This window comes from Aplidium turbinatum, chromosome 18 (assembly GCF_918807975.1).
Source record: "Aplidium turbinatum chromosome 18, kaAplTurb1.1, whole genome shotgun sequence".
In the NCBI taxonomy this organism is placed as follows: domain Eukaryota; kingdom Metazoa; phylum Chordata; class Ascidiacea; order Aplousobranchia; family Polyclinidae; genus Aplidium; species Aplidium turbinatum.
The window spans coordinates 16392891-16413285 of record NC_137489.1 but is presented as its reverse complement, the minus strand read 5'-3'; the positions used below and the strand labels follow the sequence as shown (position 1 = coordinate 16413285).

The following is a 20395-nucleotide window of genomic DNA, read 5'->3' as shown; positions in this document are numbered from 1 at the left end:
TGTAAGCTTTAACCCTTGCAACAATCAGCTGCCGGGAAAAATGCAGTTACTCAATTACATTGAGTTTCTATGTGCAGGTTCATCAGAAGTTTATCGACTAGAATTGTTAGACCTGTTACGTCGCAAAAGGTAATCTTTTACAAGTTTAACTGGACACGTTTAAAGCATTCTGGTATATTAGCCTTGGTTGATTTTGAATGTTTATTAGGGTGTCCCACTTTTAGGCGACTTTTCAGGAAAATTAGGTTCGGGTCAAATTCTGAATGGATTTTCGTCACTGATTTTAAAAATGACGTTATTTTTTCATTATGACGTCATCTTGATGTGCCAGCTAGCGGATTTTTGCTATTTTGGCCTTATCACGGATATGGTAAGAGCTAGAGACTTGGAATTTGTGCCAAAATGACCGGAAGGGACGATTTCCTATTTGTTGTCAATACAATATGAAACGCTAACTGCAACAGAAAAGGAGTTATTTTGAAAAAACATGTTTTTGCTCATTTTTCGACAAAAAAATGAGAAACACGGCAATTTTGCTACAGTGATGCTTTTATTTCGGTTGTTAAGTTGCTCCACCTTGTTTAGCAATTAAGTACAGTGGTAGTAGTAGTGGTACACACTCTTGAATGTCTCTTCCATGTAAATGAGATTTATTTTACACACGCAAAAAGCTTTTTGGAAGGCAAAGTGAAAGGCCCTAATGCATACGAAGATGGTGGTTTGATGAACATAATTAAGAAAATATCAAAACTTAAGCCCCAACATCTGAAAATCCGACAATATTGTAAAGTTTCATCACAGCTATAGCCGCAAATCATTTAAAGTCAAGATCTTATGATTTTCTGAGCACAAGAAAGAAGCTAAGATTCATCTTTTCGGAGCGACCATATGTGTCTTCTTGCTATGGCAGTTCATTTAGTGATGAATGTTCCAGGAAATTTGAAACCCTACTTTTTTATCGTCAAGAAAGGTTGTCCCATGCGCGTTGAATAACAACAGCGAGTGGTTACTTAAGATTGCTGATTTTTGGGTATTGTGTTGGGCCTCAGGATATCCCTAAACTTCAACGTATGGTTTCTTTCATTGTTTGTGTTTATTTGCCAACATTTTTAGTCATCCATCTTAAACCTTCCGCTGCTGAAGGTCCCTCAATTGGTACTGCTTACAAGAGATTTATTACTTGCATATAAATCTGTGGATGAACCAGTATTCAACGCTGTTCTGAAACATTTCGTTAAGCATGCATCCCAATGGTTGAGCCCTAAAAACGTTGCTTTAATTTCTCCACGCTGAAGCTCCGCCTTTTGCTGCTGATGCGGCAAGACAGAAAAGTTTTCCAAGAAACGTTGATATCGAGCAGACGCTTTTGAAGTGTGACAACTTAAGTGATTTTTTTCTCCGAAGAAAGTAAGATCGCTCCACGCATTGCATGTTTTTCATCTCCATCAGTGTTTTTGCGTATGATCAACAACAACAATCGAGGAACAGAGCGCTTTATTGGCAGACTGAAACGCGTTGTGAACGGCTTGATTGGAGATGACTAAGATGATTTGGCCAAATCAGACTTGCGCATTTGTGCTGCTTTGCACAGTATGGTGTGATAAATAATCCCATTGAACTGTGTTGTGTTGTTGAACGGTGGTTTTGTTTGATAGATCTTTGAACGAAATGATCAAGGGTTTAAAGTTAGCTAGTATTAGTAATTGCAATATGCATGTAAAAACCAATGCTGAGGTATATAATCAATTGTAAATACAATATGCTAGACTAACTACCACTGTACTAAATTGTTAAACAATGTGGCGCAGCACAGCAACTTAACAACCGAAATAAAAGCGTCACAGTAGCAAAATTGCCGTGTGTCTCATATTTTTGTCCAAAATGAGAAAAAACATGTTTTTTCAAAATAACTTCTTTTCTGTTGCAGTTAGCGTTTCATATTGTATTGACAACAAATAGGAAATCGTCCCTTCCGGTCATTTTGGCGCAAGTTCCAAGTCTCTAGCTCTTGCCATATTCGTGATAAGGCCAAAATAGCAAAAATCCGCTAGCTGGCACATCAAGATGACGTCATAATGAAAAAATAACGTCATTTTTGAAATCAGTGACGAAAATCCATTCAGAATTTGACCCGAACCTAATTTTCCTGAAAAGTCGCCTAAAAGTGGGACACCCTAATGTTTATCCTGGGACTAACAAAGCGTGGATTGGTTATTCCTGGGAGTTTCGCATACTTGTAGAGCCTTTTGACGCAGGGCCGGTTACCGAGATTGACAGAGTGAAGTTTTCCTATTGTTGAAGTGTTGCCAGGGAATTATTCCATCCATTAGGTGCCGCTGAATGAAAAGCAGTCCTTAGAATGCGTTGCTCAAGCACTCATACCGAGAATCGAACCAGCACCGTTTGATCCTTAAGCTTCTTTGTTTTCAGCGAAGACCATGTTTAGAAATCTTGCAACAAGCTGTCGAACGCAATAAAATTAACAAAATGAATTCAGAAATTTGCTTTTATCACTGTAAATTTAAAGACATTGAATTAAAACTAATTTTTTGATCTCTGTCATCTTTTTTTTTGATCTCTAAAGTTGAGTTACCGGTACTGGATCTAGCCCACTGTCTGGGAGCAGTGGCCGGTGTTGGGGTATTTCGGGCCCTGTGCGGAATATGCTTTGCGGGCCCCAACGACAATGATCCAATTCAGTAGCGTAGCTAGGTATTTTGAAAGGGGATGGAGGTTTTGACGGCGGCGTGATCGGCGAAGGCGACACCCAGCGGCGAGGGGCCTCCCCCAGAAATTTTTGATAAATTACTTCAAATTTGGTGCATTCTGAGAGCATGCTCAACAAAAATTTGTGTATGAATATTATATGTGATTTCCCTAACCACGAATATTTAGTGAAATAACGCGAATTTCAAAATAAACAGGCTAATGTTTGTTTAAATTCCAAAACTGAAATGGCACAGGTAAGAAAATTGCTATCACTATTTCTGCACTAAAAATTAGACCAAAACCGCTTTTCAGATTTTAACAATCAGCAAATGTTTGACCTAGGCCCAAAAACTTTTCCCAAATCAAATTGAAAACTTTCTGACCGTCTGCACTAACTTTTCTGTAAATTCTCTTCTTGTGAGCCTACAATAACCAGTGGAATCGGGAAGTAATACTTTAGCGCCATGTGACAAATGAAAATTCAAAAAAGCAACTGCTAGATGGAAATAGTAAGTTTGAGGTTTGGAAAATTTTAAGATTGCGCAAGACAACCATGCCTTTGGCATATCGGGTTTGATCTGGTCATAGAAAAAGTAAGGAAGTGTAATGAAGAGTACGTAGCCTTTGCCTAGGATGCAGATATAATTCAGATATATGCATTGGAGAATATAGAAACTTATTTAAACATGTATGTTATACAGGCTAGTGTGGTGGTGTTCAGAACCGGAGGCAAATTTACAAATGTCTGAATATTGCAAGCTGGAGTAAATTCGTTAGCAAGAGAGGTAGGCGAGTGGTTACTGGTTAGCTTTTTTAAATTTGGCGTGGAAGACGACCTGGCTTCACATCTATGGTTTTTTAAGCCTGATAGAGTTAGTTAGTTTGATAGAGTTTTAGTCACGCAGAGCGAATCAAGATAATTTAAGATCTTTTCAGTAGCCTATTATTTTCGTGTTTCTTCTGCTGTGTTGTTGATTTTAATTTGATTAGTAAATTTTGTATGTCGGCTATTGTGTTCCCAAGTCTTTAAAATGTTTGGATTGATATTTCTCCACTAAATAAATAAGAATGAGGAAAATTGCGGATCCCGTGGTAATTTATGTTGTCCTATAGACCAACATCGTTTTTGGGATCCATAATTACGCCAAGGTTTGTTTTTTTTTTTAGATGAAACTAGGCCGATCTGAAAATAAGCATTAGATATGCAGGAGCTAACCACGTCAAATGCAATTAAATTTATGCCAAAATAAACATGCAATTGAAAGATTTGTAGTATCCATGAATTTCTCCAACTGTGCAATTACGCATTAGGGATTTTTCCGTAAACCGCAAAATCCTTGCTCTCAATTACGATTTTTGTCGGTATGTTTAAAGTTGTTGCAGTTTTCAGCTGAAATTAATTTTTGTAAAATAGACGCAAGTAGCTAGAAGTGATTACCACCAAAAATATATATATTCAGAATTAAAAAGTGGGTGAAGAAAAATATTTCGTGTTTATAAAAATAAAATCGTGGTTAGGGAAATCACTAATACTGTAAAATGGTACTGTCCGGTGGCATAGCAAAAGAATATGATCATATTTTCTTTGGCATTTTTCGGATTACTGCATTTTCTGAGTAAATTGCTGGCCCTGTTCGATCGCACGGTTTGCATACCGCAAAGACCGCCACTGCAGCAAGATTGAAAAAAAAACACACAAAGGAAAGTTTAGTTTAATAGTTGTATTATGAGACTTTTCCTGAGTATATCCACTTTAAATACATATTTGGACAGTTGTTTAAAGCCATAAAATTCTTATTTGAAACATACCAAATAAATCTTTGGCTTACAACTTAGGCCTATAGGCCTATTGGTTTACTCTTTTTACGCTGGAGCGTCTGATGCTTTGAATGGATGCAAAAAATATTTAAATCAACATGATATTAGAAGACATCAGCGGACAACCAAAGTTTTATGATCTTCGCTGGATTCAACGTATCGGTGCTTTCAATGATGACTTTGTTTTCTTTTCTCTGAAAACCTTTGCGAACACTCCGATCGATCGACGGCAACTGAAGCAAGTTTCTGCCATGAAAAATGTTATTTTACATAGTATAGCCTAAGTGCACGAGTTGGTCTAGCAGTCCACGTTTTTGTAGCCTAAGTTAGGTTTAAAGCATTTCTATCACGATGGTGAATTTTACAGCACGCTGTTGGGACCAATTACAAGAGAATAAAATAAACTAACTTTGTAATAACGCTTAGGTCTAGACCAGGGATGTCCAACCTGCGGCCCGCCTGAGATTTTTGTGCGGCCCGCCAATCATTTTCACTTCAAGTAGTATTTTGAACTTTGAATCTTAACCTAATTAAAATGTACCAGTCAGTTTTTAGGGGCGTAGTAATAGTAGCCTATGGTATGGGACTGGGAGCAACAGGATTATATATAAGTCCGATTATATCTAAAGTCCTATGGCTCAGCAGAGCAGCCACCTTGAAAAGATTTCAATTATTGCTACCCGAAATAAAACAGTTTATGGAGAAAAAGTAACAAAATGTGAACTTGATAGAAAATGAAGAATGATTTGTCTTTCTTAGTTGACATCACAGAAATGCAAGCTGAGCTCAATTTGCATTTGCAAGGGAAAGGTCAGATGTGTAGTTCAATGTTCGAGCGAGCAAGTAGCTTTACCAGGAAATTAAAACTTTTCATAGCACAACCGAAAGCTGGCGCTGCAATTGTATATTTTCGTAGTCTATCTGAATAAGCTCAAGACTGTTCTGTAAACTATGAAAAGTATGCTAAGTTATGAGAAGTACTGGTTTGCTTGTAGAATTGAAGATTTACTTGAAGAATTTACAGTCAGATTTTCTGACTTCAAAAAGATTGAAATTGAATTAAAATTATTCAGTGACCCAGTTTCATTTCAGTGTGATTTTTCAGATATCAGCGCCACCAGATTTCAGATATCAGCGCCACATTTCAGATAAAGCGCCACCCGAATACCAACTTGAACTGATTGAACTGCAAAGTCGAGAATGTTTGAAAACTTTCCACAGAAAACACACTCTTCCTTTATTTTATAAAGAATTACGTTCATGTAGTGAATTTAATAAATTGATTAGTTTGTCCAGAAAATTATTATGCGTCAATTCAAAGCCGATAATTCAAAGCGGTAAATTCAAAGCAGTCAATTCCAAGCGGTCAATTGAAAGCCGATATTATTTACGATAAAGGCAATAACCCTAACCTTAACCCAGGGATCTCTGAAGAACAGAGATTTTTCTTAAGAAATCCCTGCCTTAAAATTTCGTCGTTGAATCATCGGCTTTGAATTGTCTGCTTTGAATTGTCGTGATACCGTCAAAAATATTGTAGAATTTTCGTTTTCGTTTCGTTTCTTTCAAGTAAATTTTCGTTTATATCAAGTAAATTTTTGTTTCTTTCTATGTGTGTGTTATTTGTTCCTTTTTTAAAAGATGAAGTTATTGGTTTTAATTGTTACTTTATGTACCCATTTTTTTGAAATTTAATTGGTTCTGCGGCCCATTGAATTATTTCAAGTGACAATGCGGCCCACTTTAATAAAAGGTTAGACAACCCTGGTCTAGACTCTAGAGCACTGGTTTTCAACCAGTGTTCCGCCAGTAAGTCTAGGGGTTCCGAAAGTTTACATTCAAATCCGAGAGTCTATTTTATTATTATATGCATATTGTTTAAATATAATCAAATATTGATTAGGTTTGCCACTATTAATAAATTTGCTACACTTTAACACGTTCGCTGCGATCCCGAATTTTCGTTGTTTTCTTGTGGTGCGATTACCTTTAACTTTCTGCTTTACCGCCAAATTTCGTCGAAATGTTTTCTTCGCTTCAAGGAGTTCTTTCAGGCAGTTTAATCGTTTGTATACCGGTGGGTCGAATCGCTGTGAACGTTTCAAGGTGGGGTTCCTCGAGCTTTTGGAATGTTTTATTTGGTTCCTTACACCAAAAAGGTTGAAAACCACGGCTCTAGAGCAAGCTTATAAACTTAAAGAAAATGTCAGCTAGATGAGCTTATTGGGAAGATCCCCAATTTCGGTGATCTTGAAGAACAAGATCACTTTTTGTTGCGTACGTAAACAAATGCAGTTTTTGAAGATTTAAAAAAGGCGATTTTGATCCAAGCAATCTATTGTAGCTTATATCAATTATCTTCCACAGAAAATTTGAAGTTGAAAACAGTTGGCCTTTGTCTACAGTTAGAAATATCTTATCAGGCGTTTTCTTTCTAAATGTAAAAAAAACATTTGTAAAATTATATAATTTTGACTGTGTATGGAGCTATCCTACATAGGCTATGCTTGAAAGGTTACTGCTCCTTTTGTTTCACTTGTTAAACTTGTATCAATCAGTTTGTATCTTTTTTAGATTCTTTTGCATTATGAGCCAATTCGACAGTTGTTTGTAGGTAGGCCTATATCCTCTCTTATTTACAATTTTGATCATTGAGGTTGCAAAAAAAGCAAATTTTGAGAGAACATAGGCCTTTACATAGGTTGAGAACAACCTATGTAAAGGTAGTGTAGTTGGTATGATTAACTGTTGGAATCTTTATCCTCGCATTGACAAAGCTTTATAGATAGCTCAATCCTGGCAGTTTCGCATACTTGTAGGCTACGGTAACTTAGACTGACCCAACTCCGGTCACCAAGATTGGCAGAGTAAAGTTTCCGATTGTTGAAGTGTTTGTCAATTATTCCATCCACTAAGTGCCGCTGAGTGGAGAGTAAGTCCTTAAAATACGTTGCTCAATTTCACATCCGAAAGTCGAAATAGCGCCACTGTTGAAGTTTCTTCGTTCGTAAAGTCAGGCGGTTAACTAACTGAGCCATCGGAGCTGTTGGTAAGTGGTACGTATTGACATGGAAATGTGTGGATTAGAATAAAAAACTCACATGCTCAATTCAATGTTGTAATATGTCACAGTGTTATGCTAAACTGTAAGAAAACTTCTTGTACTTAGACTTTGTTTTATTGTTAATGGGTAATTATAAGTTATCAATGGAAATAGGCCTATTGTTGATTTGGCTTACTAGTAGTTGGTTAACGTTTTATTAATCAACTTGCAATTGATTTAATTTTTTACCCAACTTCTCTGGAAGTCTTGTCTTACTTTATAATAATCGTACGTAGCCTACGTGTAAAATGTGCATTTTCAAGAAAAGTAGACTATAAGCTCAAAAATATGCAAAAGTGACCAAACCAATTGGTAAAAAAGAAAAAAATTCATGCATGATGGACTACTAAGAATTGGTTCCGAAAATTATCTTTTAATATAAGTTACTAGATTATAAAATATGTTTATAAAACTTCAGAACATCACTGTTGAGGACCGCGAACTCCAGCTTAAGAATCATCAGTAGGCTATACCGCCCAGTACTAGCCTTACAGTAGCCTTTGCAATAGTCAACTTACGTCTTGTCCTTTTCCGCCTGAAATAGCCACACCGTGGCAAGGCGTAACTTCCATCCCTTTTAACTAAACGAAACCGGAAACACCTGTTCTGTAAAAATAATAATGAACGGGTTAAAATGCCACTGTCTTACGCCTGGTAGTTACAAATTTAATTTCGGTAGACGGGAAGCGGAAAGCAAGAAACAGTCAATCTTCGTGTCTACCTTCAAATCAATTATTCAAATAAATAGCCAATTACTAACTCGTCGGTGTAAAGAACGTGAGACCCTGGATATGATTGCACTTTCATCCAGATTATCTGAAAAATAAAATATATGCACTGTAAAACAAAAACACATTAGCAATACTGCAGGCTATGCAGGGGAGAGGTATTGGACCATTCTCCCTTTTTCAAAATTTTACCCAGGCGAATAAACTTCAAACAAATGATTTGGCTGGTTTTTATGTAGCAACACTTAAAAAAGCTCACGGAAACATATTTAAAGCTAAAATCTTGACCAAATAATTGTATCTATATGTGGAGATTGCGTCACTTCATTGATTCATAGTCTTATCAAGCTGCAAGATGCAATACGGCATACGATATTCAGTTGATTGTGATTGAATTAGCCACAAAAAAACTGATTGCTGTAAAATTTGATCTAGTATGGCCACTTTTAGTTCTAGTTTAACCAATTTTTAATTCGATCCATATTTCATATTTTTAATTTCCAGTTTTCTGATGGTTTAACAAAGAAATAGAATTATCTTTTATTCCGGTTATAAATAGACTAGTCTAGGCTTACGACAATTTTTGGCGTATTTTCTGAATAGTTTTTATTTTTCAGCCGAGACGTGCTTCAACAAGATACGGAATCTCTCTTTTATAATGCAGATCATACGTCGCATTATTTTTTATCGTTTTAAAAGCCTACGTTTTGATAAATTATATGGATAGCATGAGAACGGTAGGCTATTAAGATTGTATAAAATGATTAAAGTAAACAATATCTGGCGACGCCAACTTAAACATCAATTTTTGAACCACTGTGAAATATCTTGCCATATGTGTTGATAAAAACATTAGTCAACAATAATGTGCAATAAGCAAGACAAAATGGCAAAGGTTTGGCTCCAGTAAGAGATTGTTATTTTGCAGAAATATATTGCGCATAATAGTCTAGTAAAGATTACGAGGAAGTCCAATTTGCAGTCGACTGGTTCTTTCTTTGGTGGATAGCTAAAACAAGCTACATTAGTAAACTTGTAATATTTAGTACAGCAGGTCATAGCTCTAAGAAAGGCCGTAGGCGTTTCTCTCTAGAGCAGCTCACTGTTCAGAATCATGAAAGAAAATCAACTGCTGTAGTCGAGGGAGCACCAGTCGCAATCGACAGTATGTAATCAAGGTTTCCTTTCTTCAGCCTACCTCAAAAAGCGTGACCTACCAGGTAATAGGTGGTTGAGCAAGGTAGCACAACGTTGTTCATGTGTTACAGCTTCAATCAATACATGTGTTCAGAAGGTATTTCCTCCACCAGAGCAACTAGGCCGTTCCAAGTGCTCCAATAAAGAAACGTTATGGTTTTATTAATTGTCGCTCTACAATTGCCAAGATACTTTAACGACAGTGATCATTTTTTATTTTTTTATCAGAGTTGAGATGTCATCACATTATTACCCGACATGGTCACTGCGCTATGCCAGAAAGCACTCAATCGGTACCATTTTCAAAGTCTTTGGTATGACCCGACCTGGAATCGATTTAAGATCTACCAGCAGTGGAGCCAATGGTGATAACCTCTCGGCCACCGAGCTGGTAGACCTAGGTTGTTCATGTGTTACAGCTCGAATCAACTGATGTGTTTAAATGCAATTTCTTTTCTCTAGGTAACTATCCTGTCTCAAGCACTCATAGGCTACGTCAGAAACCGATGGCACTTCTTCGCACATCGATAATACCGCCGAGTGCTTGATTGCCGCCACATTAATAAACTTATAATGTAGGCTATTTTATACTTCCATACCTTCTTCGGCTGAAAGAACAGGTGAGCTTCCAAGTATTTGGTATAGCAACGACAGGAGGAGAAAAATCTTGAGAACTTTTGAAAAGTGATTTTTTGCAACCAATTCCGTCATTGTAGTTTTAAATTGCTCAGAACAAATCTCAAATTATTCCTTCTGAAACTTTACATGAGTCTGAAGTGAAATAATAGGTCTATGAAATTTGACGTAGGCCTACAGTATCAAATGAAAATAGTTGATTGTGATAATTAGCTGTGAAAACTATATTCTAGAATGATGAATGGTATTAAAACACACAGTAGGCTAATGTAGGCTTGTAGCCTGTTATGTTTATCCCTTTTAAAATTTGACAGACAACTTTTAATTGTGTACGGTATTTGATTATTTTCTTCTTGATAATCTTGTTTAGCTTTTTTGATTTTTTTTTATTGCATGCGCGTGCAGGGCTCTTAGTCGAAGACGTAGATGAAGTAGATTGGAAGGCAAGGAATCCCTTGCTCATTTACCTCCTTCATTCACCTCCAAATATGTGATCGATTGTCAAAAGTCTCATCAAAATGTTCTTAATAGGTGTTCAACTAATGCTATCAATGATCCGGCCAAAAATTACTGCAAGGCTACTCAGCAAAAATGTGTTGTTGATGTAAACCAGGGTTGCCTAAACTGTGGTCCGTGGACTACTACGTGTCCGTAACGACTGTGTCCGAAACTGTGTTCGAAAGTGTGTCCGCAACTGTGTCCGTAACGACTACACAGATGGTCGGTTACGACATTACAGAACAAACTCTAACATATACGTTGTGTAGTAGGGGTAAGCTATCTGCACGGTCAAGAGTTAGTTTCCGCCATAGAGACAAAATGCAAGTCCAAACTTAGGTGGACTGACTCGAGAGTTTGACTGACTCGAGAGTTTGCTCGCCATCAATAGTTCCGAGAATTGATGAATTGTGCGAATAACACAACACCATCCGCCCCATTGATGTTGTCAGTTTTTTTTTACTACTGTACATACGATTTAAGGCGGTGGGATGGCGCAACGGATAAGGCGTTGGCTTTCCAGTCATGCAATCCTGGTTCGACACCCGGCTGATGCTAGTTGTTGACAAACACCGCTCACCTCTACCCAGGGTGTAATAAATTGGGTGGGCGTAGTTGCTGAAGTAAAGGCGGCCGAGAGAAAGGAACTGGCCACCCTACTCTCCTTAGTGCCGAAGGCTTAGTACAATGAGAACCTTATCTTCTCATACCCAAAACTTGAATCAAGTATGGGACCACCTTTACCTTTTACATACGATTACGATTACACCTTTTACATACGATTACGATTACACCTTTTACATACGATTACGATTACACCTTTTACATACGATTTAATGCTTTTTAAAGTTTTGCTAATCAAAGGTAAAGCTCATGTTCGGAAGTTTTCCTTCAGTGTTGTTTATTTTTTGTTTTAGATTATCCCTTCACATCGATTGGACGAAAAAACTGAAGAAAAATATGATTGAGGTCCTCGAAAACACATATTCACAATCAGTGGTCCGTGGTCCAAACAGTTTTGAAAACCTTGATGTGAACAAGTGTGGAAACAAGCAAATACAAAGCATTGCCTACAGCTGATTTCAAACTTGTCAACATTTCAACTACAATTGGAAAAAAAACTTGACCCTGACAATCTCGGTAACCAGCAAGGTCGGATTTAGCTGATGGGAGGCCCGGGGCACTTTTAGATCGGGGGGGCCTCGTGTAAAAAAAAATTTCGCGCTGTAGGCGCGAAAAACTACCTCTACGTCTACAGTAGCATTGATCCAACACTGCACAGCATTTTGCAGAAACTTCAAAAGCTGAAAGAAAAAAAAACAACAACAACACAAAAAAATCGCATTTTTCCACGTAGGGGGGGCCTTTAAAAATCGAGGGGGGGGGGGCGGGGCACTTGCACCCTCTGCCCCCCCCCCCCCACCCCCGCTAAATCTGGGTCTGGTAACCGGCCCTGCTCAAAAGGTTCTACAAGCATGAGAAACTACCAGAAATTACCTGTCAGAGGCTTTGCCACTCTGAGGATACGGATAAAAATCAAAGCAAACCTATTTAGCCTTCATACAACACATTTTGTATTCTGTAGATTTCTTTGTGTTGACAGTTGAACAGCACAAACTGACCTATCAATGAAGAAAACTAAAGCTAATTCCTTTTCTCTGCAGCGTCATGCAACTAAGCTTATTTCAAGTTAAACTGTGAGTATTGAAATGTATTTCAGCAACAAAAATCTGACTCTAATAGTAGGCTACCTAGTAGGCTAGTAGTAGTAGGCATAGTAGGCTAGTAGTAGTAGGCATAGTAGGCTACCTAGTAGGCTACTCAATTGCACAAATTAAAAAAAAGAAATAGATCTAAGTAACAATATTTATGAAGAATATTTTTGAATTCCGGAACGCGCTTATCTAGCAACTTCGTGACATCCGCTAGAAAAAAAAGTTTTTTGTTTTGCTTCTACGGTTAGGCTATATTGAAGCTAGAAATACCTATTCAAGCACCTAATGAAGCTGGATGGTTTCAATGGAATAAAGTTAAGTCAAAAGTCATTTGGTATGTCATTTTCCCCAAAAAACTTTTATCTTTCACGTGCTCCTCTGCTACATCTAGGCAAATCTGAAATTGTGTTCACAGACTCTATAAAATACCTGGGCGTATTTATTGAGAGTTCTCTCTCAGATGAAAATGATATTTCAAGGCAGGTACGCTCTCAGTACTATGTTGCAAACAATGCAAAATCTTTTTTTTTTTTTTTTCGTGTAACTAAAAAATAAATCTAATGTCGCTAAATGCTTACCCTCTGTAAAAAACATTGTATTTCGCTCTTATTGTATGTCCTTTTACGCATCCCAGTTGTGGAATAAGTTTAGATCTTCTAGTACAAAACGATTATGTGTGGCTTACAATGATTCTTTTAGAGTATTGCACAATTTGCCTCGTTATGTCAGTACCCGTGAATATCAAGTAATGAATAATATAACAACGTTTGATGCTTTATTGAAAAAAAACATGTTTTCATTTATCAACCGTTGCATTCACTCCTCAAATCGCTTCATGTCAGACTTGATGTCATCTGATTGTTTTTATCGTTCTGAATACTTTCAATTCTTCCAACGCTCATTGTATATAAATTTGTAACAGTAGATAGCCCATTTAGTGAGCTTTGAAACCGACGGCATCCAAGGTGGCTCTCTGTGACCTTTGTGCATTTGCAGTTTGTCTATTATTTCGTTGTTTTGTTTTGGATATGGACAACTTGTCTGACACAAATAAATAATAATAATAATGAAACTCTTAGCCTGTATACCTACTAGCTTCTATCGCAAACACTTTTTCTAAACTAAAAGCTGAAAAAGAGTTAAACTTGGATGGCACAACAAACAGTTTACTGGACACAAACCAACATGTACAAACAAATAAAACAAGAAAATTGAAATGTTTTGGCAACATGATTCGCAATAATTCTATTCAAAAACAACTCTTAGAAGGGAAAATGAATGGAAAACAAAATAGTGGCAGACCACCAAGAATTTGGACTAATAATATTAAAAACTGATCAGAACTGTATTACAAAACTGTAATAGCAAAATATCACAACAACAAAAACTTGGCGCTTCAATATCTCCTCGACATGAGGAACTTAACGATGATGATTATCACTTGGAGTGAAAGTCATACTCCACTCACCCGTTGACTTTGTACATGAGGCACTGAATAGTCTTTTAACACTGATATCAACGACACCATGTTTATTGTTGCCATAACCCAGCAAGAAATTAAGCTTTTTACATTTATTTAACCTCTGTAAACGTTGAATCAATGTAAAAAGGGCTAATTTGCTGCGCGGGTAGTTGACGTTCTATATTCACCTCAGTACTGCAATTACATGGTGATCTCAACGCCGCTATGGTTCTTTTGGGCTTTTGCTTTCCGAAAAACTGATTGTTTTTCATCACAATAAACTTATTTCTTATCTTAACAGTTGGACTTGGAAAATTAACAACATGCGGATACTGAAACACATGTGCAGGTTATCAGAAGTTGATTGACTGGAATCATTAGACTTGTTGTTATGTTGGAAAAAAGCTTTTATAAGTTTAAATGGACGAATGTAATCAAATATTCCACCTTTATGTACAGGCTAACTTTGATTAACCACAAGGACAATCTTGAAGATTATTTGTAGACGTCTCTGCGATGCGCTGTCGAAGGCAATGAAACTAACAGACCCAATTCAAACATTGGCCTTTACATGGTAAATCTAAAAACTTTGATTTAGCTAATTCCTGGTTTATTCTTGTGCCTTTAGTTATCCTTGTCGAAGCTAAGTTATTGGATGCAGTTCACTATCCGGCAGATTAAGAAAACAACACAAAAGAAAAGCTTTGTCTAACTTTTTCATCATTATTACACATTTCTTGAATACATCGAGTTTAATCATATAGGCTTCAGTTTTTTAAAATTTCTGAACTTTCATTTGAAACATACCAGATAAATCTTTGGCATATCGGTTTACTCTCTGTACGTTGAAGCGTATAATCCTTTGAATCATGGCCATGCCATGTCATAGCACAGTCATATTTTAATGGATGCAAAAGAAAATCTTAACCAATATGATTTTGAAAGACTACGATTTATCAGTAAACAAACCAGTTTGAAAGTTTTATGATCTTGGCTGGACTCTTCGTGTTGGTAATCTAAGTGTTATTGTTGGTGTCACTTTTCTGAAAAACGTTGCAAACACTCCACGCGATCGACGGCATTCAAAGCAAGTTCCTGCCAGAAACAACATTGTTATTTTACATTACACTTGAAGTCTATCAAGCTAATTTTTGTTTGATGCGTTTCTGGCACGATAATAAATTTTGCAACATGCGGTGCTTGCCAGATTTGGCAAAATATTACAAAAACGTAAAAACATGAAAAAACAAGGTTAGGTTATATAAAATGTATAAGAAAATGTTAGTAGGCTATATGCTATGGAATGGAAAATCTTGGATTTACAAAAAAAAACTTTCCTGCTTCATTTAATGTTTCCGATTTGTTATAGTGTTATGAAAAGCTTCAAAAGAATTATTTGTTTAGAATTTGTTTTATTGTAATTATGCGAATAAAGTTGAGAAGGAGCGATCTTCCTGGCGTCAGCACTACCCGACTACTCACTATAGAACAGCGAGCATTATGTTTCGCTAACCATACCGGCCGTAGCCTCCACACTAGCCATCAAGCCTTTTCCCAAAAACATGTGTTTTTCAGCAGTCGAGTGTAGCAAGAACTCAGCGATAGACACGTGTTTCGCCCTTGAGGCTGGGATCATCAGTATCGCACCACTAATTCTTGCCACATAGCTCTCAACCGCTGCTTCCACTGGCTGACTAAGCCTTTGATAGGTTGTCCCTGGTAGTTTCGTATACTTGTAGGAGACGCTTGAAGTAGGGGTATTGATGCAAGACCGATTACCGAGATTGACAGAATGAAGTTTCCCATAGTTGTTAAAGTGTCGTTCCCGGGAAATCATTTCATCCTTTAGTTAGGTGCCGCTGAATGGAGAGCAGTCCTAAAATTCTTTGCTTAAGGGCACACCTCGAGAGTCGAACAACCGCCGCTTGATTTTGAGTCGGGCACTTAACCACTGAGCTAACGAGGCGGACATGTCGTTTTATGACATCTCATAAAAAATAGGCTTATTCATAATTCAGCTTTCTATAGTTGGTTAACGACTTGCAACTTTATGTAGAAAAGAGCGTTTTTCCTGACGCGGTCACCACAAGCCTGAGTAGCGTAGGCCTACGTTACTCACTAGAACAACGAGCAACAAAATTGCATTTCGCTAACCATAATAGCTTCTACGCTAGCCATTGAGACTATCCAATCAACTATATATTTCTCGGCAACCGATAGTCTGTGGCATGAATTTGTGGTGCAATACTGATAAACCCAAACTAATGGGCGAAACACGTGTCTATCGCTGTCAATTTCTGCTACAATCGATTGCAGGGAAACTGATAACTTGTATAGTTCTAAGCCAAAAATTCTGAACACAATTTCTTTTGAAACTTGCCTTAATTTAAAGATCAAGTCTAAATGTAAAATGTGTATTTTCATAACAAAAAAATCTATTAGAAGTTAAAAATATGCAGGCCTAAATACAAGATCTCAAAAAATAAAAATCCCAAAATGTAGATAGCCTACTAAACTAATATTCATCAAACTTTTCGAAAAATATTAAAAAGCTCTTAAGATGAAGACAGTATAGTTTTCGAAACGTTTGCTGAACATGAGTTTAGTAGGCTTATCCTATATTTTGGACTCTTTATTTTTGATTACATTGAGCAAACCAGTTGTTAAAGCAGAAAAGGTTGATGCATGAGACTAAGAATAGGTTCCCAAGGTTTTACATTGAAGGAATCATGGCCACCTGGAGATGCGGCCTGATTTGTCACATTTTGCAGATTTTGATTACAGCTACTGCTGGTGTTTGAATGACATTTTCTGAGATGTTTTTACTTTTTGCTGTCTCCTAATGATATAAAAGCTTTTTGTTGTCTTGGGGAAGCAGTAGCAAATGCGAAAAAGTAAGTTGAAAAACGCTCGATCAGACTGTTATTGATAAATTAGCAGTCTGACTAAAATCTTCGAAATCAAATTTTCGTCGTTTTTCAACATCTGAAGATGTTAAAATCTATTGTGTCATCTGGGGAAAACAGTAAAGAAAGCATAAAAATATAATTTTTGGAAAAATTTATTTAAACATTCGCCAAAAGTTAGCAAAATCTGAAAATTTTTGCAAAATGTGACAAATCAGGCCGTATCTTTAAGTAGCCATTAAGGAATGTGTTTATAAAAATTCGAAGCCCAGGTTGTGAACTATTCCTTATGCCCTATAATCCTATATAGTGTTAGCTTTCAAGTAGCCTATTACAAAAGCTTCTAACATAATTTGTTTGAAATTCAACTTACTTCTTGTCTTTTTCCGCCTGAAACGGCCACACTTAAAGACGTAACTCCCATCAGGTTTGACTGCAAGAAAGCGGTCACATGTTTTGCTCTGCAAAAATATTAATAGATAAGGAAAATCTTCTGAGCTTATTTACATCTTAATGTCACCCTTAACTTGACAAATATAGAGATGTCAAAAAAAGTAAGAAAGATTTAAATTTATTAAGAGTGGATCTACATGAACACGATGTTTGCAAATGTTGATACAATATTATGAAATTTTGATTTTTCATTTGAATGATTGATTTGCTCTTTATCCTCGTACCAGGAATGCTTCTTTGGGAGCTCAAGAACTGCCAGTTTTGCGTGCTTGTAGAGGCTTTGAACCACTGATGCAAGCCCGGTCACCTTAATCAGTGTTTTCCAACCTTTTTTGAGTCACGGAACATTTTATATATTAAAATAATCTTGCGGAAAACCAAGCGAAATTTTATAATGATACAATAAAATAAACAACACAACAACAATTCATTCACTTTTAGCTTTTGTCAGTGCGATACCTGGGCCTGTTTGGATGAGTAGGCTACAAAGTTGATATAAGGGCAGAAATTGCAGAAGGCAAACGCGATGCTCTTGTGATTTTGGTTTTCGACAGGTGTTCCATGGAACACACGTCAAACTAATAATTTTCTGATGATCTTTTACGGAACACCAGTGCTCCGCGGGTCACGGGTTGAAAATCACTGACCTAAATTAACAGAGTGGAGTTCCCGACAGTTGAAGTGTTGTTGCCAGGGATTACCAACTAATCTCCTAAATTAGGCGCAAAGAAAGTAAACAAAAAACAGAAAGAACTCGTAGTAGCACAAATAAATAACAACAATCGGACTCCGTGTACTAACTAATAAATGACTTAAAATATGCTTGAAATTATTACTGACTCGTCTAGATGAAGAACGTGAGACCCTATATAGGATTGCACTTTCATCCATAATTTCTGAAAAAAAGGAAAAAATATAACTTACCGAATGTACAACAGATAGCCAACATATATATATTTACATTGGTGCAGCTTACGCAGTGCCGAAGAAATTTCTATGTTAGCTCATTTTAACATGGTTAAAGCACATGTATTGAATGTAGACTAGTGGTCACAGCGGTAAACCATAATCTCTTCGTGGGAAAATTGTAACATAAAATTCCCAAATCCGTTCGTCTGCATGTAATGACCGAAGAAACACACACTTGAACTTCTTTTCAAACAGTGTATTCCTGTAAAATTAGCCCGCAGCTACCGAAAACGAGGGGGTGCAACGCCTACACCACTTAAACTGTCACTACACAACAGATTACTTGGATAAAAGACGGAACTTTTGTCCAGCTAGCAAGCACTAAGCCAACAGTTAAATGAGCGGCCAACTTTCAAGCAATCATTTTACGAATGACCACAATAGATATCAATATCTCAAATTCACGTATGCAGTACTATGACGCAATAATGAAAGACAATTATGAAGTCATTCAACAGGTGTTTAAAGCTGATGTAATCCAATGTATTCATGTTTAAACAGGTTTCAAACCAATACAGGCCCAAACAGGTCCAAACAGGTTTAAACAGGTTTGACACAAGTCTTATTAACGATGGTGGAATTTTGGCACATTTTCTAGCAACTTCCATGACGTAATATTCAGTAGACTTGAACTGTTTTTATATGACGTTTGAATAGGTGAAAATTGTCGGGAACAACTAGTTGTGTAATTTGGACCACATGAATGTGCGTAGTTTGGACTTGTGGTTGGTAATTTGTGTAACCCTGATCTGAAAACTTGCGACTTGATAGTAGTTTGTAACCTGTGAGCCTGTGTTCACATTTAACGCCATAGCCTGTTGGTTTTAAATGTCAGTTTTCATCAAATGACATATTTGCTAAAACTTTGGATATATTTTTTCTGAGATTCCTTTAAATTACATAAAAGAAACTAGTCACAGTGGATTCGTATTTACGTAACATTTTGCGTAAAATAAAATAAAATTTTACAATTAAATTAAATAACTTTTATTTAATAGAAACTATTTTAAATAAATAAAAAATAGGTAATATAAAATTTGTTTTGACTAGTCCTATCTATTTACTGCGTTACATCAAATTGAGTCACTATTTTCCAATCTAGCCTGCCACCCTTGCTGTTGATCATGAGAAGGTCTTTATTCAAATAGAATCTTGTTCAAAATATTAATCTTATTCAAATAGGATCTTATTGAAAGAAAATCTATTTGAATAAGGATCTTCTGATGATTCCTAGTCAGGGCGAAACAGACTGTAGAGATTATTAGAAATTAGTAACTGAATTTGATGTAGTTTACACTGCTTGGCTTTTTTGCTAGGCATTGAGCACTTTTTGTAGTATAAATAACATTTATTGTTTGCTTAAAAAGAATGATTGGACATGTCGCTTTGAAGTTACATAGTTTTTTCCATGGAGTGTTTAGCAACTTTTAGAGTGTTTTCACCAACTTTAAATCTACTGTGAAACCTCCTGCAATGTGTGTATTGGTAAACACGTCAGTCAACACTAATTTGCAATGAACAGGACAAAATCGAAAAGTTTTGGCTCCAGCAAGAAATATATTTTGCTGACACAAATTACGCATAAAACTCTGAAAGAGATGACGAGAAATGCTAGTTGCAGTATTTCATTCCCTTTTAATAGGGGCATTTAGTAAACTTTTAATGTATTTCATAGGCTACTTACTTACCTTCTGTGACACCAAGAACAGGTTGACCTCCAAGTATTTGGAATACAAACGCCAAGACAAGAAAAATCTTAAGAACTTTCGATAAGCCATTCCTTGCAACTAACTGCGACATTATAGTTTTAAGACTGCTCGGTAAAAGGTGTAAATTGTTCCTCAGTTTGAGCCTACGTGTGTCTAAAGTCAAGTAAATGCTACTGATAAGCTGATTATTAATCAAGTTAAATCAATTTGATGTATTATGGAAAATAGCTGACTTAGTTATGAAAAAGATAAATTATATATCAATCAAAGCATAGCACTGTAGGTCCATAGCTGGTTATGCTAAGCCCATTGTTAGTTCAATTTCAACTTCTACTGTAATTTTGAGTTTTTATATTTTTCTTCTTGGTCATCTTGCTTCAATTGCTGTTTGAATTTTTTCATTGCGTGCTGGTGTATGGTATTTGGTTAAAGACTTGGATTAAGTAAATTGGAAAGCAAAAGAATTCGACTGTTCATTCACCTCCAAGCATA

General features: G+C 36.5%; 1 protein-coding gene and 1 long non-coding RNA gene across 2 annotated transcripts; both read right to left on the bottom strand.

Moving 5' to 3' along the window:
• Positions 1-4438: 4438 nt before the first annotated feature.
• LOC145787059 (uncharacterized) lies at positions 4439-10319 on the bottom strand. The gene is made up of 4 exons (XM_082598768.1): positions 10155-10319; positions 8391-8446; positions 8149-8236; positions 4439-4773 (listed from the first exon to the last, which is right to left on the bottom strand). The coding sequence occupies exons 1-4, from the start codon at positions 10264-10266 to the stop codon at positions 4679-4681; spliced, it is 351 nt and encodes a 116-aa protein (XP_082454894.1). The 5' UTR covers positions 10267-10319; the 3' UTR covers positions 4439-4678.
• A 3242-nt stretch (positions 10320-13561) lies between these two features.
• On the bottom strand, positions 13562-20004 carry LOC145787767 (uncharacterized). The gene is made up of 4 exons (XR_014291439.1): positions 19883-20004; positions 18066-18121; positions 17146-17233; positions 13562-14961 (listed from the first exon to the last, which is right to left on the bottom strand). It is a non-coding gene; the product is annotated as an uncharacterized LOC145787767 (long non-coding RNA).
• Positions 20005-20395: the final 391 nt, after the last annotated feature.

What these genes read in the sequence shown, in the direction of transcription:
- LOC145787059 (XM_082598768.1), bottom strand. Translation starts at nt 10,266, where the DNA reads ATGACGGAATTGGTTGCAAAAAATCACTTTTCAAAAGTTCTCAAGATT. An exon ending in TGTTCTTTCAGCCGAAGAAG is followed by an intron (nt 8,447 to 10,154) that starts GTATGGAAGTAT and finishes TTTATTTTTCAG; the next exon opens with ATAATCTGGATGAAAGTGCA. An exon ending in CACGTTCTTTACACCGACGA is followed by an intron (nt 8,237 to 8,390) that starts GTTAGTAATTGG and finishes TTATTTTTACAG; the next exon opens with AACAGGTGTTTCCGGTTTCG.